Source organism: Rana temporaria, chromosome 3, assembly GCF_905171775.1.
Source record: "Rana temporaria chromosome 3, aRanTem1.1, whole genome shotgun sequence".
In the NCBI taxonomy this organism is placed as follows: domain Eukaryota; kingdom Metazoa; phylum Chordata; class Amphibia; order Anura; family Ranidae; genus Rana; species Rana temporaria.
The window spans coordinates 188,151,130-188,167,114 of NC_053491.1; the positions used below are offsets into that span (position 1 = coordinate 188,151,130).

The following is a 15,985-nucleotide window of genomic DNA, read 5'->3' on the forward strand; positions in this document are numbered from 1 at the left end:
TCATCCTCTCTATAATCCTAAGGACCTTCTTTCTGCAAGTAGAGTACTGATCCCTAGACACTGAAGGTCCACATCTGTGCCCAGTGTAGGGAAATGACCTGCTGAATTGAATCCTATTATGAGTATGGAAGAATTAACTGCTATTTTTCTAGACCAGTAATTGAATTTCATTGCAACATGGAGCACCTGGATGGCATACTCTATCTCCAATTTCACTGTCTAGGCACCTGTGTAAATAAACTTTGGGTACATATATTTAGACTAGCCCTGGCTGGATCCTTCTTTCTCCCTTCCCCCATTTCCTCTCCACTATCTGTACATCACGCCCTCTGTCCATGTGTGATGTGGGAGTACTGATCCCCCTGTGGACACTATACATCACAACTGTTTGTTTCACATTGTATTTGTGATAAATGTATTCTATAAAAATAAATACCTAAATCTCTTTATAAAGCAAGGGCTATTTTAGTATTGTACAGTTAAAGAATTAAAAAAAAAAATTGTAATGCAAGCTACAAATTGTGCATGCATGCTTACTTGCAAATCTGTGTTACCCTTTGACCCTTTGCATTATCCATTCATTATTCATGTATGTACAGTAATCTAAATGGATTATTTATATTTTTAACTTTCTTGTCATTATCCTCTTTTTGAATGTGCACTGCATTGTGTTGTGTGCATTATGTGTTATTGAGTTATAGGCAAACAAGAATGTGTTTGGTAAATTCCCCACAACCACCAAGCAAGTGTTTTGGGGAGGAGGCCCTTGTCCCCATCAACATGGGGACAAGGTGTTTTGGGGGGGACTCCAAAGCATCCTTCCCATGTTGAGGGCATGTGGCCTGGTATGGTCCAGGAGGGGGGCACTCTCTTGTCCCCCTTTTCATGTGGCCTGCCAGGTTGTGTGTGCAGATAAGGGCCTGGTATGGATTTTGGGGGACCCCCACTTATTTATTTTTATTTTGGAGCAGGGTTCCCCTTAATATCCATACCAGACCCAAAGGGCCTGGTAATGGACTGATGGAGGATCTCATGCTGTTTTTTTCAATGATTTTTATGTATATTGTCGGGATTACATATATATTTTTTTCCTTTACAAATGTCATTTTGCTGCTCTCATTCATTACACTATGTACGGCTGCTATGTAATCAACCTTACATAGTGTGCGGCGTGGACTTAGCCCCCTGAGCCACAATTGGCAAAATGCACCCTGCCCTTGGCCAATCATGGCTCTCACAACAGAGCGTGCTGTGATTGGTCAAAGTGTTTGACCTCTGTACCTTTGTAGCAGGTGGAGAAATCAGAGGACAAATATTACACTTCAGGTAATTTTTACATGGTGTATTGTAGAACGCATTTTTTTTTTTTTTTTTTAGTATTGCAGGTTCCCTTTAAAATCCTCTCTAGCTATTTTATTGCCATCTTAAATTTAATAGTCAACTTTTTTAAAACTGTCAAATCATTAAGTATGTTCTTAATGATTCTGTACATCCCCTATTTTTATCTCTGGTCTGAAGCTCAAAGATGGTAGAAAACACTACATTATACACCTGCATGTAATTTTTTAGAATATAATAAATATATATTTTTCAGCTTTTATTTTCCAAGATATGCCACAGCATGGAAGAATAAAAGTTTACCTGTGCACTGTGGGATTGTGCTTAAAGGAAAACAAGCTACAAAAGTTCACTGGTAATACACTTTCTGAATACAACTTTGAATTACAGGTCTCATAAATTAAATATATATATTTTGTCTAATCACTGGAATATGAATTGTGCTGACGTTTCTGGCAAACATATATTTGGCTATCTCTACACTAAGGCCCCATACACACCATAGAATCTATCCGCAGATAAATCCCATCGAATGGGTTTCAGCGGATAGATTCTATGGTGTGTACACTCCGGCGGATATTTATCCGCGGATATTTCCGAATTCCAGCAGATAGATATTTGTCGACATGCACAGAATATCTATCCGCTGGAATCGGATCCCACGGATGGATCCGCTGGTCTGTACAGACTCACCGAATCCATCCGTCCGAAGGGATCCCCCGCATGCGTCGCAATGATTCAACGCATGCGTGGAATTCCTTATATGACAGCGTCGCGCACGTCGCCGCGTCATAATCGCAGCGACGGTGCGACACGTCATCGCCAGAGGATTTCGGCGCGGATTTCAATGCGATGGTGAGTACACTCCATCGCATTAAAATCTGCTGAAATCCTCGAGAGGATTTATCCGCGGAAACGGTCCGCTGGACCGTATCCGCGGATAAATCCTCCCGTGTGTATGGGGCCTAAGACTAGTTAGAAAGAAAAAATGTATTACGAAAAAATGATGTAATGAACAGTACAGTACTGTATTTCAACCCCAACCATGAACTTCTCATTTGCTTCATTTTAGTTTGGTAAATATACAATTGAAAAGGTTTTGTTTGATCCCAGAAGTGCAACAAAAAAAATAATCAGAAATTTAGTTTTGTAACTTTCAGTGTTTTGTACTCCTAACACATTTTCAGTCCTTGGGTGACAACACTGTTCATCCATACATTGAGTGAACATGGTCATCCTAGGACAGCAGGTATGTTACTGACAATATTACCAATCTAATTTAAAGGTAAGAATTAAAAACATTAAAAAAAAGAGAACAAATACAGTCACTACATCCTGTATAAGAACTGGTAAGCTGCAATACATTATTTTTTCTTGGGTTTAGATAAACTTTTTCTGGACTTCATTAAATGATAACCAGAATATCAAATGCGAGATTTGTATCAGCTGAAAACAGTTCCAAAACATTTTTACCTCCTTAATAATAACTGTTAATATGCATACACAATACAGGATTAAATGTTATGCGTTTCCTGAATTCTCATAAAGATCACTCTTACTAGTAATTAAAGGAAAAACATTTGATTTTGACAAGTAATGACTATGCAAATGTAGAAAAGCAATATAAATCATTTTAATATGCATGTATATATTACATTTTATAACTCTCAAAATATTTGTTGTTGTTTGTATAGAAATAGCAATCACTGCTAGACAATCTGTATACTAATACAATGAGGTTATGCATACTGTATTTGCAGTACTGGCTCACATGAGATCTTGAGTATTGTTTTTTCCATCCTTATCACACTGATTGTCATAAATAGTCATTGTGCTTTTGCATAATGCCCACTCTTGATCTAACAGCAGTTCAAATACAAATCCTGGACAGTAACTTTAAGTACATGCTGGAGGACACAGGCAACTATACAACCATGCAAGAAATATAGGTTGAAAAATATACAGAAACATCAACATGCGCTATGTATATAACAGTATTCCTGGGAAGCCAGGATATAATTGTACAGTTCTTGTGATTTTCTTTTGAAAAAACATTTCTTCAGGTTTGAAAAAGAGCCAAGTGCAAAAATAGAGAAAGGCACATTGTGCCCCATTTTGCTGTTTTCAATAAATTTTACAGCATGCAGTCTGGTCTTTCTCAAGAAGTAGGTTCTCATATGCATCAAAGAACAGTCCACAGTTTATTGTTTCAATGTTCTTTGTAACCACTGAAAGAGTTCTTCCCTGTATAGTCTCTGCCATCGTACATTAGCATCTACAGTTTCCAACGCCCTAGACAAAGGAGCCACAGCTGATCCCACTTGATGGAGTTGTATAAAGTCTTTTAGCTGAAAAACAAGATCAAAATAATGACTATTACTCACAACTAAACTTATTGTAGATTGAAGTCACTATAAAACCATTCCTACATTCTAACATTTTTATGGTAAAATGTACCTAAAGCCAGCACTTTTTTTTAATGGTCACCAGACAAACATAGGAAGAGAATCTCCCTAGTAGAGACACAGATAGGAATAGAAAACTGACAATGGTTTCATATCCCTCACCACAAAAAAAGATATGTATTTTCATGAATATATGTTAATTTATACTGTATTTATTGGCGTATAACACTCACATTTTTACCCTGAAAATAGAGGGTAAACTGTGCCTGTGTGTTATACGCAGGGGGCTGTGGAAAGTTTTTTTCCTGAAACTTCCCTCTCAAAGTTAGAGTGCGTGGTTTACGCATGTGCGTGTTATACGCCGATAAATATGGTAATTATTTTTCATTTCGTATTTTCATTAACTTTACTTAACTAGTTGCAGACTTTGGGCATGCTAGATACACCCCCAAAAAAAATGATATTATGTGTGTAGCACATACAGTGACTCTGCCCTGATGCTGGGGATCCCCCCTTTCAGTATACAGCAATTGTCAGCTTTTATTAATCCATGCTGGGGTCACTATATACTGAGAGATGGTGTTGGCAGCTGCAGTTGACAAAAAAGCAGTCTGAATCAGTGTTTATAAACAACACATCCAGGCGCAAATATAGAAAGACCACGATCGTCTGTGTGGCACGGATGATCGTGGAACCAGGAACTAGCATGGAGCTAGTTATTTCCATGAGTAGTGCAGACGGGGCTTGTGTGAATTGGAGAGGTGATTCCCAAACATGGATTTTATCTTTGCTGTTTACAGACTGGTGCACTTGTAGTGCCAGAAAAAAGCATGGATGGACAATGTGGCTCCATTGTTCTGTCATGTCCCTACATACCCAATTATTCTTTCCCAAATATTTTATTGACAGTTTCTGGCAATACAATAAGTACAAATGTGCAATACTGTTTATTGCACATTTGTAATTATTGCATACAGTATACAAAAATCATAAATTACATAAGTCCATCTATTTCACCCAAATTGTAAACAGATTACACTCAAATTCTTCTGTGTAGATCCCCCTGTGTATTTCTCCACAACAACAAATGGCAGCAGCTTACCAGAAGGCAAGACCCCCATGCTATAAGAGGTCTACTGTGCTTAATAGAAAACCAGGAAGTCCCTGGATGGGCGATATATAATTAATAAGAATTACTAGGGTGGGTGTCAGGATCTCAGTGCGACTATCAGCTATGCCAAGTATGGCAACATCAGGCATAAAAAGAACACAGAAGCTCCACAGCGTAAACCCACTAGGTCACTTTTTTTTACATGAAAGAAAAGTACACACATGTCTAATGTAAAAACAGAGAGGATACTAGGATTGGCAGGGGGTGAATTGGATGTACATATACCCATGGTCAGCTTGCTGGGGGAGGAGTTGTCAGCTGGGTGAATTGGATGGTGAAGTGTTAGTCTGTGTACACACGATCGGTCAAAACCGATGAAAACGGACTGAAGGACCATTTCATCGGTTAACCGATGAAGCTGACTGATGGTCTGATGTGCCTACACACCATCGGTTAAAAAAAAACGATCGTGTCAGAACGCGGTGACGTAAAACACACGATGTGCTGAAAAAAAACAAAGTTCAATGCTTCCAAGCATGCATCGACTTGATTCTGAACATGCGCGCCTTTTTGATCGATACTTTTGCATACTAACGATCGGTTTTGACCTATCGGTTGGGCGTCCATCGGATCAATTTTAAAGCAAGTTCTCTTTTTTTTGACCGAAGGATAACTGACCAATGGGGCCCACACATGATCGGTTTGGACCGATGAAACGGTCCTTCAGTCCGTTTTCATCGGTTTCGACCGATCGTGTGTACGCGGCCTTAGACTGTCGTGACTGAGGGAACCTCCATTCTGGGGGGAGCTTGGGAACTGGGAGGAAGCCTCTTCTTACATGGTCATGGAGAGGTGTCCTGGAACAGGAGCTGGAGAAGACAGTTGGTCCGCATGTCCAGAGTAAGTCATTCAAGAAGGATTCAGGGCAGATATCGGTGAGTGGAAAGCAGAGTGGAAGGCTCTGGAAGAGACATGCCAGGGGAGCTGGATGTAGAGCCAGAGGGAGAGACTGTGGGAGTTTTGTGTCAAATCGATGCAGCCATGAGGACGGGCAGGATTTGCAAGTCAGACTTGTGCATCACCATTTATTCATCTAAAGTAAATCGGTTGCTGCTACAAAGGGGTACTGCAGGCCCCGGCCTATAAAAGGTCAGCAAGTAAATACACTGAAACTTATTCAGAGTGAGGCCAATTCATGTTCTGATGGCGTGACAGGATTACTAAGACTTGGACAATAAAGTAGTGTGCTGGAGGAAGAAGTGTTCTGAGGTAACGGTCTGTCGAGGTATGTGCTGAGGAAGAAGTGTTCGGAGGTAAAAGACTGTCAAGTTTAGGGTCAGCCATCTTGTTCTACTAAGAAGTGTGACACAGTTACTTTATTCTACAAAGTACTAATTTATCCTATGGGCATTCCATGTCCCTTTTTCCCAACCAAGTTCAATCCCCTAATGAAAACAACAAATTCAAACAAAAGACATGCACTGAAAAATATGTCTAATGGAGCAGGGTGAAATGTGTGGATGCTGTAACACGTAGAAACTCATTGCTACATATAGAAATTCAAGCCACTATGGTTTTAAACAGGGAGAAGTAAGTAGCACAAATGTGCCTGGGTGAGTATGTACACTCCAGGGAAGAAGCCATAGCCGCCTCTGTGGTAGCATTTTTGGGGTTTAGCAAATCATGAATGTGTACTAGCTGAGAAGCAAATAGAAAAAATCAGGAGAACACTAATCCCGCTAGGTGAGTTGGGAGTCTTAACATTTTGAGTGGTTGGAGGAAGAAAACGCGCTGACACACTATAGCCACCAGCAAAACCAGTCAGAAAAAACTGTGCAATCAAAATAAAAATAGAAAATGCAGCACTAAAAGTAGAAACGTAAAATTTCAAGTGCCATTATAGGGGGACAGCACTGCCATAAAAACGATAGTGTCAATTTGTTTAAAAAATTGATTTAGGTATTTTACATGGAGAGTTAGCCAAAACATACAACTTATGGAGTTATATAATTTTAAGAATATTGACCCTTCCCATTAAGTCCAATGGCAGATCCATCCACTGTGCGCTTGGGAGCTGCAGCTGGGTCAGTAACAGGCAAACATTGTTGGTAATATACATTGAAAAAAGTGATTGAATTGTAACCACCAAATATCGAAAGGATGACACAACTTGCAATCTGGAGTCTGAGTGGATCATAGGTACAGTTGTGGGATCTAGAGGAAATAATCTAGACTTATCCCATTTCACCCAGAAGCCAGAGTAATCACAGAATACATTAACCACTTGCAGCAACTAATTTAGGGAATTGTGGGGGGTCAGCTAAATATGCAAAGTATACAAAGTATCAAAATGTGAGGTGTGTACTCACTTTGGTGAGATACTGTAGATACCTCTTAGGAGTAAGAGGCATGGGTAGCATGAAATGATTTCACTATCCAATGGTGTTTAAGGGCTAACATTTTAGAGCCAGTCAGATGCGTTTCTTGGAGACAGACTATATAAGGTTTGCATTTAAGAAAGGCGAACACCAAGGACCACATTTGGGGTTCAACTCTCGTTTTTTTAGGAAATTTATTTCAATAGGACAGACATGGTAAACCATCTAAAGCATAAAAATACTGATAGAATAACCAATGGAGATGAGTCCTTGTGACACAGAACACTGCGTATACATTGAGGTGAAAAAAATAAAAGACAACATTTAAGAGAGTAAAAAAATTGCAAAAGAAGCAAAAACAAAAAAGAACCCGAAGAACCTGAAAAACTCAATGTGAAGGTAATCAGATGGTGGTCCAACAAGAACATTGGATCAATGGTGCAGCCTTTAACCACTTAAGACCCGGACCATTATGCAGGTTAAGGACCTTGCCCCTTTTTGCGATTCTGCACTGCGTCATTTTAACTGACAATTGCGCGGTCGTGCGACGTGGCTTCCCATAAATAGAGCTTTCTTTTGGTGGTATTTGATCACCTCTGCAGTTTTTATTTTTTGCGCTATAAACAAAAATAGAATAAATATCCCCAAAAAATATATAAAAAAACTGTTTTTTTTCCTCAGTTTAGGACGATACGTATTTTACTTATTTTTGGAAAAAAAAAACGCAAATAGCGTTTATTGATTGGTTTGCGCAAAAGTTATAGCGTTTACAAAATAGGGGATAGTTTTATGGCATTTTTATAAATAATATTATTTTTTACTAGTAATGGCTGCGATCAGCGATTTTTTCTGTGACATTATGGCAGACACATCGAACACTTTTGACACATTTTTGGGACCATTGTCATTTTCACAGCGAAAAGTGCTATAAAAATGCACTGATTACTGTGAAAATGACAATGACAGTGAAGGGATTAACCACTAGGGGGCGCTAAGTGGTTAAGTGTGGCCTAAGAGAGTGATTCTTACTGTAGGGGGCTTAGTTGTAGGTGTGACATCACTGATCGTCGTTCCCTATATCAGGGAGCAGACGATCAGTGACACTGCCACACAGTAGAACGGGGAAGGTGTGTTTACACACACCTCTCCCCGTTCTTCAGCTCCTGTGACCCGATCGTGGGACACCGGTGGCGAATGGGTCCCGCGGGCGCGGTCACAGAGCTTTGGACCGGGTCGGGAGCACGATGCCAGCGGCACGTGGGACCCACGGCTGGGCTCTTAAAGGCGACATACAGGTATGTGCCTGTGCCCAGTCGTTCCATTCTGCCGACGTATATCGGCGTTAGGGGGTCCTTAAGTGGTTAAATATGGCAGATTTGCTTGGGAAAGAAACGGGTAGGTGAGTGCATACAATGTGGAACAGAAAAAAAGGTAAAATCCTTGACGTTGGGGTTGAGAGTATGCCAAGAATCATGAAGTGACAAAGATGTCAACTTTAGTTTATCCACTTCCCACCGACTGTATGCATATATGCAAATCTCGGTGGGTGGGCTTTAAGTTCAAGAGGTCGCCTATATGCGGCCCCATGTAAACACATTACTGTTCCGAATGCACACTCCTTGCACCCACCTGGCACAGTAACTAGTGGGTAATGGAAAGTTCTAGATAAATACTTGCGATTGAGAGCTTTCCGATCATGTGACCACTATGATTGTCATCACAGCGATCACATAATGGGAATCTGAGGGAGGCCTCGATAGGTAAGAGAGGAGCTTCCAGAGGAGGTATCCAGCACAGGATTAATTGGGTGATTCAGGTCACTTTCAAAGATGAGAAGGCCCTGAGTAAATTCCAACAATGCAAAGCAAACATGGCTTAAAAAAGAAACCGGTTTCTCATTTGGACTGTAAATATTTCCCAAGGTGATAGTTCTATTGCCCAGCTTGCTTTTCAGAAAAAGATATTAGCTTCTTTGTCTGCACACCTCCTTAATTTTAGAGGAGGGATTTGCTGCATGATACATCTCAGTAAACCTATGGTCTGAGTTTCCTGAATAAATGTAATATGTGCTTTATGTTTATGTGGCTCTTCACCCTTTTCACGGAATATTAAGCCCTTACATATTCAGGGACAGGACCTTTAAGGCCCCGTACACACGACCGAACATGTCCGATGAAACTGGTCTGCGGACCAGTTTCATCGGACATGTTCGGTCGTGTGTACGGCCTATCGGACCGTTTTCCAGCGGACATTTTTCCAGCGGACCGTTTTCCAGCGGACAAAAGTTTCTTAGCATGCTTAGAAACTTGTCCGCTGGAAACCTGTCCGTCGGACATGTCCGCTGGTTAGTACGTCTAACCAGCGGACCGAAATCCTGTGCATGCGTCGAATTGATTCGACGCATGCGTGGAAGCATTGAACTTCCTGGTTTGCGCACGTCGCCGCGTCACCACGTTCTCTGTCCGCGGGGATTTTGGTCTGATGGTGTGTACACACATCAGACCAAAATATCCCAGGAGACATGTCCGATGAAAACGGTCCACGGACCGATTTCATCGGACATGTCTCCTTGTGTGTACAGGGCCTAAGGGTCACATTTGTGGGTCATGGTATTGGGTGAGGCATATAATATTATATGCTATAGAACCATGGATGGAGGCTACTAAGTGAATTAACTTAACACCGGGTACAATAAAGTAAACCCTTCCCCAGTAAAAGTTTAGTTAAAATTATTACCCAGCACTTTACAAGTTTTACAACTTTCAATGCTACTGGCTCCTGTTCTCAACGTGCTGCTTCCCTGAACTTCCAGCCTTCCCAGAAAATGATAAACAGTGGGCATTAAATTCTGAAGCCAGTCTGTCAGTTTTGGAGGAAAGGGTGGGGGGGGGGATACTGTAAATACTGTATAAGCAATCACAAGAATTCATTTTCAGCTTGCCCCCTTTTTATACTTTTTTTTAAAGATGTTTTTTATAAGTTTGTTTTTAACTGTTTTCCCATTCTTATGGTTTTTCTTGATATGTAAATTTTTCAGGTATTACAAAACTTCTGTACGTATATGAGTTTCTTTAGTGTCATTACATGTTATATAACAGAGTGTGCATACTCACAAAGCCACTATAGAATTCATTTTGTGTAGAGTGAAATATACCTGGTTGTTCCTGCTTCCAGCTGCCTAAACCCCCCCCCCCTATCTTCTCTGTGTCCCCATTGAAGGTTGAGATTATGTAGACCCACTTGTGTCCTTTATAGAGCATGCTCCATTTCACTTCCCTTCTAAGCTCTTTATTTCCTCCCTTTTATTTTTTTTTATTTTTTTTATGGTGTAATTGTATGGCATTAGGATTAAGCTCAGAGTCATCCCATAAATCCCAAATTTTTGAGAACTGAGGATGTGAATCATGGACTATCGCAGTAAGGTGTTTCATTCTGCTCCAATATCTGTAAAACCTGTGGAAGGGTGGATGGGGAGGGGGATAGCCATCTCAGGGGTATAGCCCTTTTTGAAGGCAGCTAATTTTTGGATGTGTCCGGAGATGCCAGGGAACGGCAGACCTAGCAGGTAGTGGATCGGGTCCAGAGGGAGATTAGTTTCAAAAAGGCCTTATTGATGAGCTTGAATGGATGTCTAGGGATCCTTAGTATCACTTTAAAACGTTTTTTTTTTTTTTACAGTGGAGCTTCACACTGTAGTTATAAGTGAAACTTTTACCACAAATCTGACTAATCTTTGCTTTCACCCAATCTTCTGCTTAGGCACTAGGAGGCAGTCAGTGCCTACCAACAAGTGAACATATTTGCCAGCACACCATGGATCAACACTTCCGTCCAAAGGTTCCTGAGCGGCTCTGAAACGTTGCACCTATTTCTGTGATGTGATCTCTCTCAATAAAAGAAACCTTTGCCCAACATGTGCCAGAAATACGTACACCATTTGGGTTTGAACAGATATGTTTAAAGGGGGAGCCATTTAGACATTCACTCTCAGCCATGTATGTCCTGCTCATGTATTCATTTTTTTTTTTAATACAATGGATGGGGAGAATAACGGAGATCCAGCAAATGGAAAATTTGACCATGATGTTGAGAGAGCAAGAAGGAAAGTATCGGGAGGTCTGGACACCCTATATTAAATATAGGGAACAAAATCTCTAAATAGATCTGGGGTGGGGTGGGGTGTGAATATGTGGTTGTAATTGGTAATTGTAATGTTGAAGAAAATATTAGTCGTAAATGTAAAGTGGAAGTGCTAATGTACGTATGTATAATATTATTGCTGTAGAAAAAATAAATAATTTATAAAAATAAAAATAAAAGAAACCTTTGGACGGAAGTGTTGATCCATGGTGTGCTGGTGAATATGTTCACTTGCTTGATGTTTCCAGGACCCAACTGGTAATCACTACAGCACCCACCATTTTAAAAGCCATATTTTCCAGAAACGTGTGCGATAAGAATATTGACAGGAGTGCCTACCAACAGCCTTCTAGGAAAGCTACATCACCAGAGCCTGGAAATCTAATAATATCACATAGCCAGATACAAGATTGTACATGCATATAATGTATACACATATGTAAGCATCTTATGAAAGTACAATTTAAATCTTATATAAATCTTGTGATAAGCGAGTTTGACATTGCATGAGGAGAAGAGAGCTGGTTAGCAGCATTCCTCAGCGGGGGACATCTGCATTGATAATCAAGGCACTGATCAGTGAGCATCAGCGTTGCATATCAGTACCACCTATCAGTGCCCATCAGTGTTGCATATTAGTGTCCGTCAGTGCGGCCTTTCAGTGCAGCCCCACATCAGTGAAGGAGAAACATTACTTATTTACAACATATTATAACAGAAACTAAAGCCTCGTACACACAAATGGTTTTCCCGGCATGAATACTGCCAGGAGAGCATTTGGCCGGGAATCCCGGCCGTGTGTATGCTCCCTAGCAGTTTTCCTGTCAGGAAAACAGCTGAGAATCCCGACGGTAAAATAGAGAACCCTGCTCTCTATTTTCTTGTTGGGTTTCCCGGCAGGGTGTTTCATGCTGAGAAAACTGGTCGTCTGTATGCTTACCTGTCCGAAGGTCTTTATTTTTTTGTTAAAAATACAGAATAAAAAATACCAAACCGTTTTATATTTTGTTCTAAAATTTTGCAAACAGGCAATTTTTCTCCTTCATTGATGTACTCTGATGAGGCTGCACTGATCGGCACCGATAGGCTGTACTGATGGACACTTATGGGCACAGATGGGCTGCACTGATGGGCACTGATAAGGTGGCACTGGTGGGCACTGATAAGCAGCACTGGTGGGCACTTAGAGGTGGTACTGGTAGGCACTGAAGGGCATTGATAGGTGGCACTGGTGGACACTGAAAATTGGCACTAATGGGTGGCACTGATGGGTGGTAATGATGGGCACTGGTCAGCACTGGTAGGTGACACTGATAGGCAGCACTGCTAGGTGGCACTGATGAGGCACTGATTGGCACCACTGGTGGGCATTAATAGGTGGCACTCATGGGCATTGATAGGTGGCACTGTTTAGAACAGGTGGGCACTGATAGGGGGCACTGATTAGCCTCTTCCACTCGGGACCGATGTCCCTTGCACAAAAGCCAGTGATCGGCTTTGTTTTCTCCTCACGCTGTTAGCATGAGGAAAAAAATAGAATACCAAGCTTTTGTTTACATCACGTGATCAGTTGTCATTGGCTGATGGGCCGGGCAAATTACATCCACGCTGTAGCCATCATTCAACTATAGCGAGGATGGGGAGAGGCTGAAAAATTATAGAAATTTGGGTACAGTGTTGCATGACCACTGAAAGCTGAAAATGGACCTGAGCAGAAAGGGGGTGAAAGTGCCCTGTAGGCAAGTGGTTAAAGTGGAACTTTAGTTAGAAAAATAAGACCTGCTAGAATACTTCAGGATGGCCATTTTTGTAGCTATGGCTCTGTAAAACATTAAAAATAAGTCCCTATACCAATTAAAATCCAGAAATACACTGTCTCACCCTGCTCTGCCCATGTTCATTTGCTCTCTATTTTTAGGCTTTGTGTCGATAATCAAAACTACTAGAGGTCAATCTGCTGACATTCTGCTGTTCAGGGGCTCTGGGCTTCAGCAAAATGACAGTCTCCAGCAAGAAGACACAGGAACAATTTACAGCACACACTAATTCTGTTAGTATAACTATTAAAAGAGAAGTTGTTTTTCTAGTCATGCTTTCCTTGGTGGATGCAGCATCAGACTGGTCCCCCGGTGTCTCTGCACTGAGAACTGACCCACCAAACACCGCCGATGGCTCGGTTCTCACTCCTCCCCGAGCAGAGTAATGCTGACTGTCAGTCAGCATTGCTTCTGCTCTACTTCTCCACGCTCATTGGAGTGCTGAACTGTGGTGGGGCGGGGAGAAGCCGTCTCAGCAGCTCGCTGAGACTGCCATGAATTAAGGCAGCTGGCGGATCCAGACTTGAAAGTCGGGATAATGCTCTGCCTCGACTGATGTCAGTGGCGTCAACGAAGAGCAGACTTCAGACTTAGATACGCTTTCTACTATAGAAGGTGCCATACAGTTGCTTTGATTACCAATAACTATGTAGTGCATAGGTCTACATGACTAAAATAAACTAAATGGAATGTTAGGGTAAGTTCTTGTACTATACAGTTGTTGGCAAATCAGATTGTAATAAACACTATATTATTGGGACACCTGCCTTTACACGCATATGAACTTTAATGGCATTCCAGTCTTAGTCTGTAGGGTGCAATATTGAGTTGGCTCAACCTTTGAAGCTATAACAGGTTTAACTCTTCTGGGAAGGCTTTCCGCAAGGTTTAGGAGTGTCTATGGGAATGTTTGACCATTATTTTAGAAGCACAAGTTGTGAGGTCAGGCGCTGATGTGAAGAAGAAGGCCTGGCTTGCAGTCTCCACTCTAATTCATCCCAAAGGTGTTCTATTTGGTTGAGGCCAGGACTATGTGCAAGCCAGTCAAGTCCCTGCACCCCAAAATCGCTCCCAATACTTTTGGTAATGTAGTATCTGGCCAGTTTAATGATAAACACACCTTACTCCATCATTTGACTTTAAACCTCAAGATAGGTGTAGGCTAATAGACCCTGATAAGGATTGGATTAAAGCTGAGACTATGTTTCTTAAACTCATCATCTGTAATCAAGTTAATAAATAAGTTTACTTTTTAATTGCAATCATTTATTTTTAATTGTGTGTTGCTATTCACTAGGATCATATGGAGAGGCTTAAACTTAAAGCGGAGGTTCGCCTAAAAAAAATAAATATTAAAAGCCAGCAGCTACAAATCCTGCAGCTGCTGACTTTTAATAAATTAACACTTACCTGTCCAGGGTGTCCGTGATGTTGGCAGCCGAAGCTGAGCAATTGCTGGGCTCTCGTCTGGCCCAGCCGCCATCCTCGGTGAGGGAATCAGGAAGTGAAGCGTTGTGGCTTCGCTTCCCAGTTCCCTACTGCGCGGGTCGCGCTGCGCACCCTAACTGTTTACCGCTGTCTTCTGGGACCTGTGTGTTTCCCAGAAGACAGTGGGGGGAGGGGCGTGTCCCTCGTGGGAGTCTATGCCCGGAAGTGGGTGCAAATACCTGTATTATACATGTATCTGCACCCTCTCCCCCCTGAAAGGTGCCAAATGTGACACGGAGGGGGGGAGGTTCCAAAAAGCGGAGGTTCCATTTTTGTGTGGACCTGTGAACTTGGATGGGATACTTATATTAATTACTGTATTTATTGGTGTATAACACTCACTTTTTTTACCCTAAATTGTGCCTGCGTATTATACGCAGGGGGGTGTGGAAAGTTTTTTTTCCTGAAACGTCCCTCTTAAAGTTAGGGTGCGTGTTATATGCCTGTGCGTGTTATACACCGATAAATACGGTATTATTACCCATGCAGTGCAGCTATATTTATAAACTGCTATGAAATTACATTATATATAGCAAATCTGCCACCCCCCCTCCCCTATTTTAGGCTTGTTTAAAAAAAATACTTTTACCTCATTTAATTCTTCCTCTGTATTTAAAAACTCTGTAACTCCACTGATAAGTTTGGAATTCATAAATAAGGCTTCTCCATACCTGAGGAGAAAGTTGATAGTATTACTCAGGTTATTACACATATAAAAATGGCATTATCCAATATACTTTAATAAGTCAAAATACACAAAATGATAATTTAATATACTTTATGGAATTTATATTAATAGTTAGTTACTAAGATAATTATGTGACACGTTACAAAATTATGTAAATTATTTGTTATAATATAGGTCTTATTGGTGTGTTAAAGTGTATGGCCAGATAGATGTGAGGAAAAATGTTGTTGCTATCTCGAGCTTCACCAAAAATGAAGCAAAGGAAAATCTTTTATTGCTGTCTGTGCAGAATTCCTGGCCAGTAAAACCAGGGCAGTAGATAGACGAAGATCTCTCTAAAGAAACTTTAAAATTAACTTCTGGACGCAAACTATAGAAAAGTTAAAAGACATAATGATAATATTAGTAATATAATGCTTGTAATGAAAAATAAAACAAACCTTGCATTTAGAATTTTCCATTTATCCCTGAAGAATTTCCATGCTAAATCTCTCCCATGTGGATTTCTTGCTACATGGATTATAACATCAATAGCATCTTGATCCAGTACCACTTCTGAATTCAATGACAAGTTGAGAAGCCTTAAAAGCAATTATATTACAAAGAATATTTATTGAACT

General features: G+C 40.9%; 1 protein-coding gene across 1 annotated transcript in view; it reads right to left on the reverse strand.

Moving 5' to 3' along the window:
- Window positions 1-2,947: 2,947 nt before the first annotated feature.
- TRHDE (thyrotropin releasing hormone degrading enzyme) overlaps window positions 2,948-15,985 on the reverse strand; it is a 1,005,415-nt gene continuing 992,377 nt past the window's right edge. The window contains exons 17-19 of the mRNA XM_040343984.1: window positions 15,806-15,946; window positions 15,267-15,348; window positions 2,948-3,686 (exon numbers count right to left, since the gene is read on the reverse strand). Of these exons, the coding sequence (XP_040199918.1) occupies window positions 3,540-3,686; window positions 15,267-15,348; window positions 15,806-15,946 (370 nt within the window). The 3' untranslated portion in view covers window positions 2,948-3,539. The remainder of the gene's footprint in view (window positions 3,687-15,266; window positions 15,349-15,805; window positions 15,947-15,985) is intronic.